This window comes from Carica papaya, chromosome 5 (assembly GCF_054855325.1).
Source record: "Carica papaya isolate Zhongbai chromosome 5, ASM5485532v1, whole genome shotgun sequence".
NCBI classification, from domain to species: domain Eukaryota; kingdom Viridiplantae; phylum Streptophyta; class Magnoliopsida; order Brassicales; family Caricaceae; genus Carica; species Carica papaya.
Genome location: NC_142313.1, coordinates 3667842 through 3689654, shown reverse-complemented (window position 1 = coordinate 3689654; position 21813 = coordinate 3667842). Strand labels below are relative to the sequence as shown.

The 21813-nt window shown below is 34.9% G+C and overlaps 2 protein-coding genes across 3 annotated transcripts; both read right to left on the bottom strand.

The window, feature by feature from the left end:
• Nucleotides 1–286: 286 nt before the first annotated feature.
• On the bottom strand, nt 287–12667 carry RSH1 (RELA/SPOT homolog 1). Its single transcript, XM_088219582.1, has 24 exons — nt 12285–12667; nt 11729–11919; nt 10835–11011; nt 10661–10726; nt 10445–10537; nt 10221–10352; nt 9981–10082; nt 9826–9903; nt 9672–9743; nt 9243–9350; nt 4159–4256; nt 3980–4040; nt 3806–3868; nt 3664–3720; nt 3418–3519; nt 3088–3246; nt 2835–2966; nt 2647–2733; nt 2447–2518; nt 1857–1943; nt 1317–1767; nt 1009–1070; nt 857–925; nt 287–699 (listed from the first exon to the last, which is right to left on the bottom strand). The coding sequence occupies exons 1-24, from the start codon at nt 12307–12309 to the stop codon at nt 595–597; spliced, it is 2649 nt and encodes an 882-aa protein (XP_088075708.1). The 5' UTR covers nt 12310–12667; the 3' UTR covers nt 287–594.
• Nucleotides 12668–13990: 1323 nt separating this feature from the next.
• On the bottom strand, nt 13991–18440 carry LOC110808159 (protein CLAVATA3 INSENSITIVE RECEPTOR KINASE 1-like). 2 transcript variants are annotated; one of them, XM_022033547.2, is made up of 9 exons: nt 17049–18440; nt 16556–16653; nt 16437–16481; nt 15670–16364; nt 15343–15509; nt 15189–15256; nt 14867–15002; nt 14600–14746; nt 13991–14253 (listed from the first exon to the last, which is right to left on the bottom strand). In XM_022033547.2, exons 1-9 carry the CDS (start codon nt 17355–17357, stop codon nt 14185–14187), a joined length of 1734 nt encoding a protein of 577 aa, XP_021889239.1. In that variant the 5' UTR covers nt 17358–18440; the 3' UTR covers nt 13991–14184. The 2 variants fall into 2 exon arrangements, with proteins under 2 accessions (XP_021889239.1, XP_021889241.1); XM_022033549.2 differs by lacking the exon at nt 16437–16481 and having other exon boundaries at nt 17049–18439.
• Nucleotides 18441–21813: the final 3373 nt, after the last annotated feature.

Genomic DNA, 21813 nt, shown 5'->3' with positions numbered 1-21813 from the left:
TTTATTTTATTATTTGGGGAAAAATGGCTTCAACATCTACATACAAGATAAGAATTTGATGATAAAGGGTCCATATCTAAATAGCTGCAACTTATCATTTAGGTCAATTGGCTCTGTTTTTAATACCACACCCTCCAACGGACAGATGAGCAATGCCAATATGCCATGAAATTTGAAGAAAATGAATGATAAAAACTAAATGCAGCATAGAAACAAGAGATTGGTGAAGAGTATACTAAATAAGGAATAGAAGAAGATAACGGTAGCAAAATGGAAAGAAAACTCATTGTACAATCAACCTTTGTATGACTATTTTGCCATCCTCTCACTGCAAGTATCTCTACAAGTATATATGTTTCTTTGATTCTATCACTCTTTTCTCTATATACAATGCCCTGAATCCAGAAAGAGCTCAATTGGCTCTTTGCTAGTTTATTTTTGTCGAGTTAAAACAAATAGGTAGAACTATGGAGCTAACTACCCAAAATCTGTAACGAAACACCACAATCTCTATTTCTTTTGGGACAAAATTTTCAGACCCAACTTTTAGACTCCTGAATGACCTAATTGGACTAATTGGCTTTAATTGATCAGCTAGCACTCAAGAAATCGAGATCCCTCCAGTGAGCTTGGCCAGCTACAACCAGTAGACCATCCCAAAACACCAAGTATTAGATCCACATTCGAGCAAGCATTAACCTGGGAAGGAGAGAATTACGCAATTAGCATCAGACGCTCTCAACTCTCACCACTATTTGGGTGACAGTCAAATTATAAATAGGTCCTAGAAAAAAGAAAGGTCAGGAGAGCACTGTCAAAAGAAAATATACTAAGAGTGCATTAACTAGCACACTACCAAGCTTTCAATATTCCCTTCCACGTGAAATAGCATAACAGCCATTCCCCTTCCTCTGTCAATCTCAGCCTACAAACAGAAAATCAAGCATATTTGTAAATATCATTAACCGCCAGGACAGACAGCATATTAGATAAATCAACCAATCTCACCAAACAAGAACATATGGTGATATCAACATCTGCCAACGCTGTGGTAACTTCACCCATAATTCCTGAAATTAATTTTACAAATTATTAATTTTTTAAATGAAAGAATGGCTCATAATAGATTGACTGAAAAACCCCACATTGCAAGAACATATTCAGATTCAGATGCAAGTGGATGAACTCTCCAAAAGAACATATTTTTAAGATGAACAGGATAATCAAAATTTTTCAGAACATTATAAGCTAATTGCTAGTCCCAAGGATTATGAGTTCTTTCTCTCTCAACCATGATTATGTCCAATAAATATTACCTTTTCGATCTATGCAGACCACACAGAACCAAAGAATGGAATGCCCTTCGAGATTGTGCCAAGCAGTAATTTTACTAGTTTGCCAACTTTCTAAACCAGGCAAGACTTCTGTGTACACTGGAAAGCTGGCAGGTAATACTTTTGCAACACCATTTCCTTCTGACAACAACTCCTTGTCCTTCATGCTTGAATGCTGCACATGCTTGTTGTGTTTGCCATTCACCTTAGGGACCCAAATGCCACCAGTTTTAGTGGGAAATGCATCTTCACAACTTCTTCCAGGTGATGAAAACTCTAAGACGTTCATTAGAATTTTCTCCCACAAAGGTTTGGTTTTTTTGGAATTATCTGGGACCTCTTCCACTTCGCTGTCCTCAGAATCAGCAACAAAGTTATTTACTTGATCCATCGTTATTTCAGCAGCAGATAGTGCAGCTTGCTCCCTTAAGAACTTGAACAAAATAAAGCTTCAATGAGAAACTGGAGACCTTTCAAACAGCTAATAAATTAAATCTATCTTCACTCCCAAATTATACCTACTTTCATAATTTTATGTCTTGCGCTGCGTGTTTTTGCATGTTGCAACCATTGCTTGTGCCTTTGAAAAGCTGATTTGCTTGAAAGTGCCTGATATTATAAGAAACAAATTCCTCAGATATAAAGCCATAATGAGAGAATTTTTTCGGGGCATATGAAGTCATATGAGAAAGTAATTTAACTTTTAAAAGTTCAAAAGAGGAAGAGGTAGAAGAACATAAACACGCAAAAGAAGAGTTTATGAACACTGGAAAACTCAAGAGTCTAGTAGTTTTATTCTCAACAAAACTACTAAAAGCGCTCAAGTCCACAGCAGAATAGAAACTTGATGTGTGCTCAATCCTGACCGTGATTCACTATTTTCATTTTGCAGGATATAGATCTAATGTGCTGATACCTGTAACTGAAAAAACCTAAAGAGAAAGGGGAGCCTGCTGACGAATAGAAATTAGTCTCCAAATTCAGTTAGGCCACACAACAGGAATTTCTATATTCACTCTCATGCAAAGGAAAATTAAATCTGAGACAGGATTTGCATCCTTCATATTATAGCTTCACCACTACAATGAAGGTATAAAGGAATAGATACTAACACTGTAAGTGATTATTTCCACGACTTCTGCATTGGCAAGAACATGTGCGGGGGAAACCAGATTACCATTGACCTGCAGCTCACAAAAATAAAGTATTAGTTTTAGGTTATTATGTTCCCTTTTCCCTTTCTAAAGGAATTACATTAGAAAGGATCTTAAAGAAACAAAGCATGAAACTAAGTGGGAATAAAAATGATAACCTTGGCAGCCACCATTTTGTTCCCAACTTCAGTGTGTATCATATAAGCATAATCAACAACAGTTGCCCCTTTGGGTAGATTTTTTATCTGGATTCAGATGGAGCCATGTAACAAGAACCTCGTAAACAACAATTACTTGTGAAATTTCATATAACTTTTAGAAGCAAGATTATTTTGATATATTTTACCTCTCCCCTCGGTGTGAAGACAAAAACACGACTACCTAAAAGATCTCTAGTGACAGTATCAACAAATTCCCTAGAGCTCATGTTGCCAACAAACTCCTCTTGCCACTCTCTGATTGCGTTAAGCCAGCCAACCTAGAGGAAAGAAAAGGACTTCATCCATAAAATTAGCTTTCAAGTTAGGGAACATAAAAAGGATTTACCAAGACTAATGATTCCTAAATATCAGTGCCTTTGCTTAAAGCAGGAAAGATACCCTAAGCGCAATGTTTGCATTGTTCAGAGAAACTGTCTTCCCTCTCGAACTTCTACCATATAGCTTCACATGTCCCACTAAGCCTGTAACAAAAAATCTTCCACTATAATGAGCAGCAATGCCTCTCTCAGCTATCAAATCCATTTCTTCAGTTCTAATCTGTGAAAGATGGGACAGATGATCAAAACATTATTTTTGATACTGAAGTCTTTACCCTTGATATATGATACAATATACATGCTACTGATAGGAGGGTTGAAAGCAGAATAAACTCAAACCAAGACACCCTTGTTCCCACAACATGACCAAAATAAAAGTATCAAAGAATACCTGAACTTCCAGGCGGAACATACTCTCATATAGAAATGGAATGACAGTTGTATGAAGGCTTTGGTAACCATTAGGTTTTGGTGTTGCAATATAGTCTTTCATCTGTTGTGAAAGGGGGAAAGAAAAAAAAAGAATAACAAAAAAAGAAAAAACAATATTAAGATACTAAGTATTTGAGCAGTCTTTTCACCAAAAAAGTGTTTGAACAATCAGATTCAAGAGAAAAAGAAAAGGCCAGATACACACAGTTCGGGGAATAGGTGTCCAGATTCCATGCACCAACCCCAGAACATGATAGCATATCTGCAAAATAAAACAATGAGAAAGTCATATATGCACCAAGAACAGTGTGCAGAGGAGGGCCCAATTATTTTGGAGAAGAATTCACCAGCTGTGGACTGCACAGAGGTCCATTCCCAACAGAAGGCTTGGGCTTTATGATAATACGAAGCTGGTCAGAATTGAAAGGGAGCAATAAGTAAGAAACAGAAAAAAAAAACCCATAACAGCACTTTTATCATTTGGTAATTTTATACAGTTTGGGGCAAGTTCAATGACAAACCTGCGCAATTTGGTTGACCTCATTAATTGATCCTTTAGATTTGAGAACTGCTTTATAAATGCTGCAAGAACAAGAATGGTTATCACTGGATGCAAAAAAATCCATCTCAAATCTGGAGACAATAGTGCTCACAATGACTCGGAAAACATTAGAAAACAAAAGTGGTAATGAGAACTCACCTGTAGGGCTCCTTACATGCCGAACGAACTTCAGTCTTGACAGTCATGAGGTCCAAGAATTGATCATCCTCAATCTTCTTCATTAAAATTTTGTTTGCCTAACATAAGGAGGGAAGGATATCTTAACCTTGATCAACAATGGTTAAAACACATCTAAGGTTGGTTTTTTTTAATGAATAACTATGTTGTATTCTCATTGAGTAATATATGTCTATACATACGAGTTCTAGGGATAAGAAAAAAAAAAAGTTACAATTAATTACAAAAATATGTATTTTAGTTTAATACCCTTTAACCTAATTCAACCCCATTTATATATAAAATACATTTTTTAACGCTCTCCCTCAAATTAAGGATAAATGTTATCCATCCTCAACTTAATAATAATAGTCTAGAATGCTGGATTACTCAAGGCTTTAGTCAACATGTCAGCAAATTTGTAACTTGGTGGGCACATAGGGAGTACATATCATCCTACTATATAGTTTTTCCTTGATAGAATGTCTATCAACTTTAATGTGTTTTATCTTATCATGTTGTATAGGCGTGTGAGCAATATTTATTACCAATTCATTGTCACAGTAAAGAGTCATTACGTCATCCTACTTAACTCACATACCCCTTGTATTATTACTCAGAATTCTGATTTGCGCCAGATCTTACAACTACATTATGTTTTTTATTCCTCCAAGTTACCCTTAAGAAATGTGCAATAATCTATAGTAAATTTTCTATCCACCATTGATCTGGTTTAGTCTACATTCGTATAATCTTCAAGGATCAACCTGTCATTCCTTGTAAACATTATACTTTTCCCAAGTGTCCCATTTAGATAGTGAAGTACTCTATAAACTACCTGTAAATGTCTCTCTTAGAGTTGTGCATGAATTGGTTTATCACACTTCATAAGCAATATTAAGTCTTGTATGTGATAAATAAATTGACCTCCCAACTAGTCTTTGGTACATCCCTTTATTTATTTTTATATCCTTCTTCGCTTGTCCCAACTTATAATAAGGGGGGTCAATAAGCGTACTAGTTGGTTTACATATTAGTTCACCTATATCTTTCAACAAATCATTTATGTATTTCTACTGTGAGATGAACATTCTTGATTTTGAATAAGCTACTTTGATCACCAAGAACTGCTTCAAGTTTCCCAAGTCCTTAATTTCAACCCTCTTGGCAAGGCAACGGTTGAGTCTAAGTTTTTCTTCTTCATCATCCTTTGTCTTAATAATATGATCAGCATATACTAAGAGAGCAATAATTCCTCTTGAATCTGAGTGCTTGATAAACATAATGTGATCTCCCTAACTCTGCTTGTATCCTATGCCGAACATTACTTTGACAAATCTACCAAACTACGCTTAGAGTGACTGCTTAAGCCAAAAAAATACATTCTTTAGTTTAAAACACTTTGTTTGTACCCGTTTCATTGACAAATCCTAGTGGATCTCCATGTAAATCTCTTCTTCTAACTCTCTGTGCAAAATTCATTTTAAACATCAAATTGTTGTAACTGCAAGTTAAAGTGGGCAAATAGAGATAGCAAAATTGCATTGTATTCATTTTTGCAACTAGTGCGAATTTCTCTTAATAGTCCATCCCAAGTTTGGATATAGCCTTTACCTACTAGCCTTACTTTGTACCTTTCAATTATTCCATCAACTTTGTATTTTATGGTTAACACCCACTTGCATCCCACAGGCTTCTTTCCTATGCTCAAGTCCACGACGTCCATATTTGGTTCTTTTCTAGTGTCTGCATTTTAACAACTATAACATTTTTTCATTTCTCATACGATAATGTCTCAAATACAGCATTAGGAATAAACTTAGTATTAAAATTCATGAGAACAAACTGTGAAATTGGATACAATGGATATTTGATGCATTTCCTGTTTCTTTTATGGATTGCAATGGGCACATCAATATCAGGTTGGGTAAGATTTTTGGGACTTACCTTAGTTCCAGAACTAACTTTTGATGCTTGACCCTACATCAGCTAAGGATTTGGATTCTTCCTCTTTGAATGCGCCAAAGTAACTCTTGAATCATGTAAGGTTTCTTAGATGGTAAATCTGGTATGAGCAATAATTGTGGAAAGTTGAGATCAAGTGAAAGATCTATACTCTTATCTTCCAACATAAACTCCCTATGTTAGGTAAAATAAGATTCTATCGCAACAAAGGTAACATCCACAGACATATAAAATTTTTGTGTGAGTAGACAATAACACTTGTACCCCTTTTGAGAAAAAAAGTACCCACAAACACACATATTAAAGCTCTATGATCAAGTTTCTCTCTTTAGTGGCTATGATATGAACAAACGCAACAAACCAAATATCTGAGGGACTGAATGGTTTGTGAAACTAACTTCTTGGTACGTTTTGGAAAGGATTTCCAAAAAACTCTTAAAATCAAGAACACTAACACCCTATTTGGATAAATTTTAGTGATTGTTAATTAATATATGACAATGGCAGTGATTGGATGACAATGATACAGGATGAGAATAACAAAACTTTTTTATATTTGAATAATTGTATATTAATGTATGTTAACGACATTTTCGTTTGGATGATTGGATGGTATGATTGTATTTTCAGTTAAATTACTAATTTACCTTTACCTATTATATGTAATAGCAAATGGTATATAAAAAGGATGAAATGAAAAAAAAAAAAAATTGTTTACCAATATAATTACATTTGTATTTAAATAAATAATTATTATATATAATTAAATTAAATTTTTATATTTAATAAAATAAATAATAATTATTTATATTATCACATTAATTTAATTTTAATAAAAATTAAATTATTTATATATTAAAAACAAATGGTTATAATTATATATTATTATATTAAATCTAAAATTATTTCAACAAATAAAAAATTAAAATGTATTTGAAATAATCATATATTATGAATTAATTTATTAATTAATATTATTTAAAAAATTAATCATCAATAAAATTTCATTTGTGAGGATAAAAATAGAATTAAATATATTATATGAGGTATAAGAGAAAAAAAAAGTAATCTGTCGATCACATACCATCCATTCGGTGGTTTTGAAATCTATTCCAAATTTGTCGATCAAATACCGTTTGCTACTATTGGAAGTTGAAACAAACATGATTTTCTCACACCCGTGAAGTACCATACATTAATTGTCTATCATTCACCACAATCTAAATAGGATGTAAAGAGTAATCAATTAATAGTGTAAGTAATAGCAATAGCTGCTTCCCTTCAATACTGTTTAGTAATATGATTATGAAATAAGAAGACTCAAGTAGTAGCAAGGAGGTGATTATTCTTTTGTTCCACTATCCCATTTTGTTGTGGAGTGTGGACACATGATGATTGGGTAATGAGTTTGTTTGTGATAAGCCTTACACATAATGTTTCATGTGTAAAGAGGTGATTATTTGGACACATGATGTTTTATGTATTATAAGCTGTACACATGATGGGGGAACAGAAGGCTTATTTGAGAAAGAACTATATGGCTCATTTGGACACATGATGTTTCAGTGGGTTTCTCTTCTTCCTGGAGATTAACTGCATGGGCTTGTTTGTAAGGCTTCGACAGGGAGTTCTTGTTACCTCATTCTTTGCTTGAAATAGAGCTTCCAGCATTTTTCCCTGGTGTATCGAAGTTTCTTACAGGAGGTACACTATAAATTATCCTCCTCTCCTGGGTTTTCATTGTTACTCAGCTCTTCCACTTACTGACGCGCTTTAGAAGCTTTAGTTGTCATTGTTGAGTTGTTAGTAGAGTAGGTTTCTAGCATAATATCTCATGCTTTCTTCAGCACTAACAAGGGATATTATCTCATTCAGAGATGACATCTCTTCTTTTTCCAAGATCTGAGTTCTTACCTGATCGTATTCTTCATTGAGTTTTGCTATGAACTGATATGCCTCTGTCTTTCTCCACCATCTTCTTCAGGGTAGTGTCATCTTTCTTGCTTTTCATTGTGAAGCAAAATATTGATCAAGCTACTGCCACCAGATTTTTAATAGGTTAGTGTACCCTGTGACTAATTTATTTCCCTATGTTGCTAATGAAGTTTTTACAGTCAAATCATAGATTAGGGCTGCATCTATTACTTCGGAAAAGGTTTCTTTGATTGAATCTCATACTTCGTTAGTGTTGGGTAAGAACATAACGGTATTGTTTATCTCTGGTGTCACTGGGTTCCAGAGTCAAGTTATTATCACTTAATTCTCTACATCCCATGCATCAAAATTTGGGTCTCCTGGTTTTGGTCCGGTGCCCAGAATGTAGCTGATTTTTTCCTTCTTTTATGATGATCTTAATCAATTATAATCAATTCAATTAATTTTTTCTATTGAAACGATAAACAACTAAGACTGGTTGGAATTCTCCATTAATTTGTGCAGAATTTTTCATGTGGGAATTTGTATCAGTGATTTGAGACATAACCTCCAATATAATTTAGGTTTTAGGACAACTAAGACTAATTAAATAGAGCTTCCACAACAACCGTCGAGAATAATTGCATTGTATTTTCTTTCAATTATACGTCCTCATATATACACTTTCTATGGATAAGCAAAAGGAAAGCTACAATTAATACAAAGGATGTATTTTACTTTAATTCCCTTGAACCTAATTTAACCCTATTTATACATAAAAAACATTCTTTAAAAGTTTAGAATCCGAATTCTGAAATTCCTCAAGATTCATCTAAATAACTTCCGCAAATTTCTATTTGGTTAGCTATACAATTAAATTACTGTCAGGAATCTGTCCTGATCAGTGAAAAAATAAAGGAAGAAGAAGAATTGCAGGAGAAACAGAAAAAAATTAAAAGAAGATGAGAGCAGAATTAGAATTTAGGGAGAAGAAAGAGTAAGGTAAATGAAGAGAAAAGAGGAATTACTTTAGAGAGAAATTTGAAATCATTCATATATTTTCTGGATTGCAACACCATCTTTTATAGCAAAAAAGTAACTAATTGAAACTAATTTCTAACTAATTAAAACAACCTAACTAATTATGTGTAACAAATTCTAACCACTATTTGGGGCCTGACAATTACCTCGAGAAGTTCCTTTTCGTGATCTTTATAGAGATCTGCAACTCTTCTCCTGACCTTCGCGTAATCTTCAGCATTTGTATACATGAAGGACAAGTTTTCAAGTTCAGACTGCAGATGTTATCCAAAAATACAAAATCCAATTAGAAGGTCACGGAACCATTAACAAGAAATGGGACTTAAATAAGCAAGCTTCTTAAAGATGAAATGAGATTTTTAAATCATTTCTACTTGCAAATTAGTTCTGAATTCATTTTTGAGCCTTCATTTAAACTGGCATCAGTGTAACATTGTTAAAGTGCAGACTCAAACTAGCAGACAATGATTTAGCATCTTTCGAAAAATAAAGTATCTATGTAATGTTTACTCCGAAAGCCTATAATCAAACAGAACGGGAATTGATATGATTCCATAAGATTTCCAGATGCTTACCTTTATTTGATACATCCCTAACAATTTAGCCAAAGGAGCAAACACCTGCAGTGTCTCCCTTGAAATGCTGGACTGAAGATAAACTAGCAATGTTAGAATATCGATTATTTGGTCTATAGTTTTAAAAAATTGCAACTGACTAATAATATTGCACCTGCTTATGCGGAGGCATGTGGGAAAGAGTACGCATGTTATGTAACCTGTCAGCTAACTTGACAATGATAACCCGGACCTAGAAGCAATCTCAGTTGCTATCAGTTTCCAACATAAACAATAACACAACCAACAAATACAATTCTTAGGTTATACCTCCTCCGTCATGGCTAGAAACATCTGGCGCAGGTCATCAGCTTTCACATCTTGCACAGAATCATTTTCATTCGTACACTTCAACTTTCCTAACTTTGAAACCTAATTAGAAGAGGACATAAAAACGACTATAAACAATCCAACATTTTTCTAAATGTGGAGGTTTGTCCAACATCACGTTTCAAACCATTAAAAAAGAAGATTTGTTTAAAAAATAAACAAATAGATAAATCAAAGCACCTTAGTCTCTCCTTCTACAATGTGCCGTACAGTAGAGCCGAATTCCTCCTCTATTCTTTCAAATGTAACAACATTAGTATCTTCAACTGTATCATGAAGTAATCCAGCAGCAATAGACTCCCAATCCAATTCCTAAGGAAGATCAGCCCAGAGCTAAGTTTGAGAAAAGTTCCAACTTAGAGACGATTGTTGAGAGAATTTTTTTTTAAAGTTTAATAACTCACAAGTTCACCAAGAATTCGTGCAACTTCTACTGGATGAATGATGAAGGGCTCTCCACTACGCCTTTTTTGACCATCATGTGCTTCAAAAGCCAGCTGTACCAAAAGAAAAAAAAACATATCTAACTGGCAGTAACCACTGAAAAAAAATAACAATAATAATGAAATATCAAACTTGCCTAACAGATAAGACAATTACTTATGGAGCAGAAGCCCTACCTTAAGAGCATTCTGTACCAATTCCAGTTCCTTGGGCGAAAGGTAAGATATAGTGCGCTTAAGATCCTGAGCCAACAACCAAGCCATGTTCAGGAAAGCAAGGACTTCATCAATGAATATCCCAATTTGACAAGTGACATAGCAATACAATGGTTTAAAAACAGTCAATTATACCTCCCACAAGCTTTCAGGAGAAACTTCATCAAAGTCTTCCGAGGAGATTGATGAAGAGCAACACAACTGCCATCTTTTAATAGCAACATGAAATAAGTTCAATCTGAAGAGTTGTGAAAGCACAAAGTCTGATGACTCAGTGGAAAACAAGCCACCTGCATCGAAGTGTTCAGACCTCTGCCAAGAGCACATGGTTGAAAAGGTATTAGAAAGCAAACAAGCTTGTCTGTACAAGCATCATAGCTGGAAAAAGATCAGACGAATCAAAAGTTGTGTAATAATAACTTAGTTCCATCCAGACAAAATATAAAGTCAGCTCCATTCAACTCTGTACCATTAAGAAGCCAACTATTTTACCGTAAAATATTTTACAAGGTATTTCCAGGTAGTGAAATCGATCTCATTTAATACTCCTGAATCAACATCAAGAATATTCCTGGATACATTATAATTTATTACTACTATGCATTTCAAACTTAACACACTAAGTCTGAGATCTATATGTTCAGTCATCACTCATGAACTTTGCTTCAAGTTCCTTTGTTTCCTAATACTGTTTCAATCTTATGATCCTGAATTTCATGAAAGCTCAATAAGCTTGACTATACGAGAATTATAGCTGGAACAAGATCATAAGAAGCAATCATAGATTTATTGCTAATTGACCCTTATTAGTATTTCACTGCAAAAAAACTGCAATTAAAAAAATTGCATTACAAGTTCAACAAGCAATGAAGCTTCCAAATTATAGATTTCCAGAAAAAAAAAGAGAAAACTCTCCTGACTCTTGTCTGGCATAGTCCCGTAACCTAAATCAGACTAAATCAATTAAAAGGCTAATAACAACTCTACTTATATGTCGATAATAAGATATACCATAGTAGAGAGGCTTACATATCTGATGCGATATTTTCGTCCACTTCGTCCATGTAAGGCCGACGGACACTGTGGAGGATGAGCGGTGCTTGCCAGAAATCCAGTCAAAACCCTCGGAGCTTTCCACGCACATGAGAAAGCATTGCAGTCGTATCTCCCATTACCTTCTCCTTTTGTCAACTTACATACGTTCACGCATTCCACAGAAACTACAATATTATAATATTGAAAAAAGGAATTAAAAACCCCAATAAAAGAAACGAAAAGGAGACAATAGATAGTAATTTTTCATAACTCTTTCAGTTACTAAGAAGATAAAAGGCAATTGGTCTTACTTGCTGCTAAACAGTAATCTATGCTAGCAAATGGAAAATCTGAACTAAAATTAGCTAACTATCAAAACAAATGGATGTACTACGCAAGTTCAGCGGGCAATCGTCAGTAGGCATTCTTAAAGAAAAAAAAAAGAACTTACTAATTCGACCTCTCCACATTTGCGCGGCAACCGAACAAGGGACAAATGATTAACTAGACTTACGATAGAGAAAAAGAAAGGAAGAAAGAAAGAGCGCACCTGACATGGACGAAGCACAGGCCATTTGTAATAGAACAGAATAATCTCATTGAATCAACCAGGCATTAAAACAACAGGTACAGCACACACCGCAAGGCTCAAGATTACAGAATCAAACAACGCTCTTTTGATCAGACAAGGAAGGGATGGCGGAAGAGAAACAGATAAAGCTTTCTGCTGAGCAAAGAATTGCAAGATTGTCTCTTTCAATCCTCTCAATCAATGGAGTTTTTGCGTTGTGTCCTGTTGCCGGGAAGCGTTTCGATGGCGAACACACAACCGATAGATTTCAAATACCATGGCAGCTCAAGAGATAATCTAGAGAGAGAGAGAGATTCAGCTTCGCCTAAGCCACACAAATACCGTCTGATAAAAAGATATTTTTTTCTTTTTTCTTTCTCCCGTTTATAGGTGACTAGGAAGTTTCATTTCTGTTACTGTTCCTCTTCGGTAATTTGCAGGTGAATTGTTTTCGCGATGGGAAGAAATCCACCGCGACGCAACTATCTTCTGTTTTCAGTGATCGAGTTAGAAACTGACACGTAGCCCCTGGGATGTCAGTGGCCCCATTCTGATTGGTTTTCGATTATCATAAGTGACCTTCGCGTAGATTTGCAGGCACTCGCGTTTGGATAGGAATAAACCGAGTTGTTGAGATTGGAGAGTCACGTTTTATGATGTGCAAAAAGAACGAACGGGTAGGCAGCAAGAACTAGAATAGCACAAATGGGATAGAATTAAAATTTATTTTCTTAATTTTTTTGTAAATTATTTTTTTTTCCTTTTAAAATTAATGTATTTTAAAAAATTACCTAACTAGTTTTAACAAAAATATTTATTTCCTAAATTATTATATTATTCATTTATTTTATAAACAAATTAATATAAATATGTTTAATATATATAAATTATATAATCAGTGACATTAAAAAATATAAATCAAATTAATAAATTAGTGTTAAAAGTTTTGACTCCTCTTACAATTTAGTTTTTTAATTATAATTTAATTTCTAATATTTTTTATTTAGTTGAAATATTTAATTTTTTATTTTTAATAAAAAATTAAAATAATTAACATATAAATCCTTTAAATAATTAATTAATTAAATTAATAGTACTGTATTCATTTATCATATTAATTTAATTAATTAGTAAAGTTATTTTTTAAATTATTTTGTAAAATAATTTTTCTATAATGTGTCAAATTATATGAAATTTTTTTAATTTACTGTAAGTTATTAAATAAATAGATAATTAAGTTAATAAATTTTAAGAAAATTTTAATTATGAGATATAAATTGTTTTAAAGTAATTATACTTGTTTTAATTTAAAAATAATTAAGTGAAAATGAGTTAAGAAATTTAAAGTTTTTATTAATTTTAATAAAATTTAAAATATATTGTCATTTTTACAGAAAAAAAAAAATTACCATGTCTGAATTTTGAAATAAAATTTTATCTAATATACCGAACCATGTTTATTACAGAGAATAATTTCTTTTGCACACGACAAAACGAGGAAAGAGGAGAAAAAGAAAAAGTCTTTCCAGCTAATTGAAGCAAGGATCATGCAGATCAGATTCTAATACATAAAATTAGCAGCGTCTGATTTGCCGGCAGTTATCAATAAAACCAAATACAGTACTGTGCGTTTGTCTTCCTATGTTTTATCCACCAACCAATATTAAATTAAAACAATGAAGAAATAATGAATTTTTTTGGTTTTTTAATTAGTAATGTAGTAAATTAGTAATGTTCACGGATCCATATATATATATATATATATCCCATTTAGGCTATAACTTGTCATGGGATTCATGTCCTCAAAAAAGTGCTTTTATACAGGTAGAAGTTGGAAGCTAGACAGGTAATTCAGCTCTTTCTCTCTCTTTCTCTTTCTCTATAAACTGACATCAGAAGGAGATGATTGCATGGTGCAGAAGTCTTCTCCTCTAAGTAAGCAAATCACCTGATTGAACACAAGTTAAAAAATAAAGAAATCATTTCATAGATCTAGAATGAAAAAATTGTGTAAAAGAGGTTTAGCTCAACCTAAAATGTAAAAGTTTATATAAGTTATCAAACTCCTCAATATCATATAAGCTGAATATATAAACTATATAAATAAAAAGTTAGATTCCAATAATTTTGTAAAAACATTATGCAGAGGTTTATAAACTGTACACCTTAAAAAGTTTTTGTTATTTACCTAATACGTAAAAAGAATTTAAAATCCGTTTGAGAATTTATAACTTCGTACAGACAAAAAATAAGATTAGCCAAATACTTTCTGAAGAAGATCACCGGATTGATACCTGGCTCATGGAGGGTCGAGTATTTGGCTTAGTTCCAGTGCACTTGGTGGCTGCAGCCATCACTCTGTAAATCTCAATCATGTCTGGCTTATCTGAATCTTCTTCGATTAGCTTGTGGAATTTTCTCTGGAGCATTAAAGGTCGAGCCTGCAAAGTACAAGGAGTTGTGAATTATGTGTTGGATTAGGTTAGGCCAGCTGAAACATTTAGTTTGCCAGCAGAGAGAGGATGACTTTAAAGCAGTGGAAAGAGGTAAAATTTACTGACCCACTTAACCAAACTTCCATCCTCCTCTGGCGCTGATTTTGCACAGAAAAGCCTCAAGAGCAGAACTCCAAAAGAAAAGACATCGGATTTAACAAGCTCTATTGTTTCATGCACTAGATCATCCTCGGACCAGAGCCTTAAACACCATTTTCAAGTTAGTCTTGTATCAATTCTTTTGCTGCGACTTTGCAATTCAATCAAATGAATCATAATGGAAAAAGAAAACACTTGACAATTAACTAAGCCCTCTTTTCCCCAAAGAATACATGGTAAAGTTGGATCAACATATCACCCGAAAAAAGAAATTTGGCATGTTACATACTTTTTGATGGCTATTGGTGATGCCTGTACGAGATGAACAAGCCATGTAGCTTGTGCAAAGCCAGAGATCTATTAGAATCAAATTAAACCACAATTATGAAACAAAACATAAAACCTTATTTAACTATATTGTTTGGGATTCTATTAATTTTCACCAGTGGCTGTAAGTCATGTCTCAGAAGAATGTTGCTTGGCTGCAAGTCACCATGAACAACAGGCCCTCCAGGACACTCCTCATGCATATACCGGAGTCCTTGGGCAACACCCATTGCAATCTTCATCCTTTGTTGAAATGTCAACTCTGACCTTCTTCCCCTCAAGCCTGTTCTAATAATAAAACCAACTGGTGAGATTGCATTGGCTACAACCAAGAAGAAAAATCATAATGCATTCATCATTTACATTTGTTACTACAGGTTAGTTACCTTTGCCTATTACAGTCATAAACCATTAAATTTGTGGATAAGAGATCTAGAACTCACCGCAAATGTATTTGTCTAATGTTCCTTCCCTCAACAGGGGAAATACTAAAATTGTAGCGTGTTGACTCTGGTGGTAACCAATTAAATGCAGTATGTTCCTATGAGACAGAGATAGGGCCGCTCTCTTTTCTGCTTCAAAAATGCTGATTGAATCACCTATCAATCGCTTTACTATAACAAAATTGTGATGCTCTAAGTGGCCAATATAAGCCATGCAATTCTTCATTTTCCCGCAGAAAGCCCTTGAAATAAACCCACATGTCATATCCACAATTACTTCCCAGCTTAGGTCCAAAGGAAGTCCTAGCACAGCATTGGCCTCATACACCTTTCTTGGGGCAATAGTATTGTACAATGCTGTCTCCTTTGTTGGTCGCACCACTTTTGTTATAGTTTCAACTTTCTCATACTGCTCAGGCATGGCCTCCTCACCTTCTTTGGTCACACTTGGCAGAGGATCAGCTGGAGGGCAAGGGTGAAAAGCAGAGGATGGCAAGTCAAGTGGCTCCTCTGTCAATATTGATCCCTTCCTTAGCTTTGGAGACTTTGGGTTTTGTGTATCTTCCATGACTAACAAACCTTTAGGTCCATCATTCCAGAGTCCATTCTGTGGTATGGTCTCCTCATCATCACCCACCAAGATCACATTGCATTCTGTGCCGCTCAGTCTGAAAGTCAGGTCTCTTGAAAAGCACCTGAAATCCACAAACAATTTCTTGGTATGAAATTGATTATCAAGCACTTTGAAATAGCATATCTTTACTAACCATTGGCTAGAAATCCTTAATTTACATCTGAGTCGACCATCTTTGCTGCTATGAACAACATTTGCGTAAGTCAAAAAACTTTACTATGAAGTGGGAAAGTCAGGGAACATGGGAGGAACCTATCTATTATGATCGAAGTGGCATGCACATTTGTTGCCTCCTCAACAATGATATCTTTTGGCTGGAATCCTGCTGCAATCTTCACATGAAGCTTCACCTATCACAGAAGCTAAAGGGTATATATATGTGTTGGGAGCAGGATTAATACAAAGAATTAAAATTTAATGCAAGAATAAGAAAAGACATCCTAACTAAAAAAAAAACTATTATTCTAATGCCAGAGTTGTTTCTACAAGGTAATTTGTTTCCTGCGAAGGGAAAAGGTGCAACTATAAAACTGATATCATCGTAATTTTCCTGATTCCATCAACTTCTTGGATAAGGCAAGAAAAAAGCTATGAGAAAAGACTTGTATGCTCTCAAAATCCTTCTCAATCACTCCCACGTTATCAAGTCACCTAGATAACTCAATGGCATGCCAAACTATTTGTCACAACTGTTTGAAGTCATAGTATTGTTACAGTAACAAAATAGCGAATGAGGGACACCTACGCCATTTCTTTTGCATGTTTCATAAAAAGGCCTGAAAATTTGCAGGTATGCATCCTTTCTCTGACTGATGATTTGGTGAAGAAACTTGATGTAGGAATTCTCTCTGTTGTTGTCAACCGCCAATGATGGTTTCACATACAGAAGGGTGAGAACCAGAATCTCATCATCCGGATAAACTGCTTCCTCCATAGCTTTCCACAGAGGGGACATACTCGTCTTCCCTGCACCAACCTTGATTCCCTCCAAGAGAACAACAACGCTCTTTTTGCTTATGTCCCTTCGTTTTCTAATCATCGTTGTCATATACATGAGCACTCTACTTCGCTCGAATTACTTTCAGAAATTTCCTGCTAACTCAAGTTGCAGAAACTCTATCCTTCACGTATTCATAATACCCAATTCATGCTTCACCATAGAGACTAACGAAAAACATTGAAAGAATCGGGCCTTTTGTCTTTTTTGCTGCCGCAATTTGCCACTTCGCTTGGGAAATCTTGAACAGGAATGCTTAGTTAGCATATTTCAAGAACACTCTTATGTTTCTTAGTTTATGTCAAAAGACAACGTGTCTGTCATCTACCATGGATGAAGATGTTGAATTCACGTACTTCCAGATTCTGTAATGGATTCTACGATATAGACAACGGGCGGTGAAATATCGTAAACGACATGATTTAGAGAAGGCAAAACAATGCTGACCGCCGTTATTAGTCTTCTCGGCGCGAATACCCCGAGAACACTCCACCGGTCCTGGCCTGCTCTCCGTGTTTTTTCTCCATGGCTAGCTTTCACTATGTTCTTTCACTCAAACTCCATATGTCACTTTCTGCTTCTCGTCATTCGCTGCTTTTCAGCAATGGTTGACTCGTACCTACCTCGCAATCTGCTCTTCTCCTTCCCTGAAACCACCATTGGATCTCATCTCTCGCAACCACCGCCATATCTCCATCTCCAATCTTTTCCATTTCACTCGTCTACCACACAAATACCCGTTAGCTACCTCACAGAACAAAGCACACAGAGGACAATAGGGCAATAAGTAGAGAGTAAATACAAATCCTCTCCCAATTTTCCTTCAATTTTCTTTCTCCCCAAACGGAAAACCAGACCGAACCTCAAATCGCCGTCTCCCCCGCCTAGCACCGTCACCGAAATTCGAAATCCTCCCGCAGCCGCTCCACTCCGGATCCGTGCGCCACCAGTGACCAACGCTCAATTCCTTCATATACAATGAATTGAAAAAATTCATCATACTGCGGCCGGCGGGAAAAGCTGCTTAGCTTGTCTCTTAAAATGGAATGCGCAGTTTCTCCGATCTCCCGCCCTGTGCGATTGATTCTCATTGCAGTAATGGTGCCGCTCCACCTGGCTTGTTTCTGAATTTTGATTGTTATTATTAAATTTCTTTTACCTGCCATATTCTTTATAAATTAACTTACATTTAACTTATTAAAATAAAATTTTAACCGTACCAAAACATGATTATTATATGATCTATTTAATAATATGAGCGTTATTATAAATTAAATTTATAAAAAAATCTGAAAAAAGAAAATTGAATAAAATTAAATAAGAAAAAATAATGATATTTTAAAGAAAGACATGGAAGAAAAGATAAATAAGAAAATTTAATTTTAAAATTAAACAACTAATAACTAAATAAAACATTGAGTGAAATGTGAAAAAAAGAAAATTATTCTTATAATTAAACCTTAAAATGAATATATCTTCACTTTTATTTAAAATTTTACTTTAATTTTTTTATAAATAATTACTCACTCAACTGCTTATCATCAGTTCTATATCGTAGAACTTTGGTGCTGAACTTGATCATGTTTCGAGAAAAATGACGAATTTATTGGATTGAACATGGGAGCTAAGATGCCATCAGTTGGATCATTTAAGCTCATTTCGAAACTAAATTCAGAATTTTTGTGGAATTTTCTTTGAAATTTACACTTGGTTTATCATTCAAATTCTACTTAATATTTTTTACACTTCAATGTTTTTCATTGTGTAGTAGAATTTTTATTCCTTCTAGTTAAATTATATGTAAATTTCAAACAAATTTAGAAATTTCTATATATGTTCAAAAGATTATCCTATTTTTTTATTGTGATATTCTTTATTCGAGATAATTTTATAAATTGAATTATGGTCGAATTTATGGCTTTGGATTGTTGCAGGAAAGACTGATTATAGGTGTTGTATTTATCCATGAGACTTACATACATATTAGAGATAAATATAAATATTATTTGCACATAATCATCTACTGTATCAACTTCTCACTACAACTTAAATTTGTATAAATTTATATATCAGTGTACAACTACAACTCTTGTAATTCTTAGTTTTAAATAATCTCTTGAGTATCAATAATAGATGAGATCAACAAAACAAAAATTTAACATGGTATTAGAGTTACTGTGCAACAAAATCTGATCTTTCTCCACAGTGAACACATCTCCTCTACACAAGTGTTCATTGTGTGCCATCTTCTTCAGGATCGTCTGAGCACAGCCTGAGGTTGCTAGAGTTGTTGTCGTTCTTCTATTATATCTCTCTCACGTTTACATCTACATCACCGCACCATATCCATTTAATGCATCACTGATCCCATCTTACCATATTACCTGCATCAATCAGCTAATGCAAGTACTGTTTTGACTCAAATAAAATTAAAAGGTGAAAACTATTCTTATTGGGAGTAGGCTGTCTTTTTGGCTTTGAAATCTCAAAACAAAGTCGATTCCATTGATGGAACTATATCCAAGCCCGCAATAACTGACCCTCAGTTTTTCACTTCGGATATTGTCAATTCTATGATATGTTTTTGGTTAGTTAATTCTCTCGATGATCTTATTCGTGCCCATCTTTCCCGTCTCACCAATGTTAAGGCAATGTGGGACTGCCTCAAAACTCGTTATTCGATTAAAAATGGACCCAAAATCTACAAATTGTGGTCTAATCTCAAACAATCAGGTACGTCAGCTATGTGTAATTATACAAAATTATTGGGTATGTGGGAGGATCTTTCAAATATCTCTCCTTTAGAGTCATGCAATTGTGATAGAGGTTCGAAGGTTATCACTTGGTTTGACAATCTCAAAACCTATCAGTTCTTTATGGGGTTAGATGAATCCTATGATACTATTCGCACTCAGATTATAAACAAGGAGCCTCTACCTGATTTAGATTAAGTATATGTTACGATCACTCTGGACCACAGGTCTGTTGTGCAAACTCATGAAAATTCTACTGCACCTCGGGTTTACCGTACAATCACGCACCTCAAACCAAGTTATGGTCTAGTCTTCTCCATCATCACCAGCACTCTCCGGTAGACCTTTTGCACTTACTGCCAGTGCTAGGAACACAACTATGATCGATGCTGGACAAGGCTTGGTACTTCTCCTTCACATAATAAAGGAAGAGGTCGTGGTTATAGGCGCGGAACATCTCGCCCTGTCAAGCCACCTGCTCCGTCTGCTGCTCCAATCCAAGTTACTCCATCTGAGCACGCCTTTTCAGTAGCAGTAAATGTTGTGCATCCTACCCAGTCTGCTCTGTCTATCCCCGGTCTCGCCAGCGAGCAAATCCACCGACTGCTTGTTTTACTAGAACCTTCACCTGCATCCAACATTCTCTCTAGTAAGAATGCACATAATGAGTAATGGATAATTAACAGTGAGGCTTCTCGTCATATGACGAGTACTTTCTCTTTGTTACATAATGTTCATGATATCTCTCTATCCTTGGTTGGGCTGCCCGACGGGGATCAAGCTTCAGCTATTAAGAAGGGCTCAGTTATTTTACAACCTGGATTTATCGTACAACATGTTCTCTATGCTCCCAACCTGATTGTGAATCTTGCTTATGTTGGAAAATTAATTCGTAATTTAAACTGTTTGCTGACTTTCACTCATCACTTTTGTGTCTTACAGGACTGCAACAGGAGGAACCCAATTGGCTTGGGTGAGCTGCGGAATGGGGTCTACATCTACAAGTCTGTCTTCAACGTGGTAGCATCTGCAGTACGTGGCCAAGAATCCTACGAGCTGTGGTATCATCGAACGAGACATCTCTCCTTTAAAGCATTATCCCTATTGTCTATCTTTGGTTCTAAATTAAGTTTGCATGCACCTAATAAACTTTGTGATGTTTGTTGTCAAGCAAAACAAACTCGAAACAGCTTTCCTCTTAGTACTAGTTATGCTACAAAAATATTTGAATTGATTCATTATGATATTTGGCGTCTATATCGTAGTTCTACCCTGTCTGGTGCTCGGTATTTTCTAACCATTGTTGATGATTGCAGTTGCGCTATTTGGGTATATTTGATGCATGATAAAATTGAAGTTAACCATTTGTTACGCAATTTTTGCATCATGATTCACAACCAGTTCGATAAAAAGGTAAAAATCATTCGCAGTGACAATGAGTCGGAGTTTATTTCTAATTTCATGAAATAATACTATGCTGATAATGGTTTTCTCCATCAAACTAGCTTTGTTGACACTCCCCAATAAAACGGTCGTGTTGAGCGTAAGCATCAACATATCCTCGAGGTCGCCCGAGCCTTACTCTTTCAAGCTTGCCTCCCTATTGAATTTTAGGTTGAATGTATCCTCACATTTAATTAACCGAACTCCTACTTCTGTTCTGCATGGTCTCACCCTCTACGAAAAATTATTTTCTTCACCACCTCCATCATGACATCTCTGAACCTTTGGTTGCTTGTGTTATGCACATCAAAAGTTTC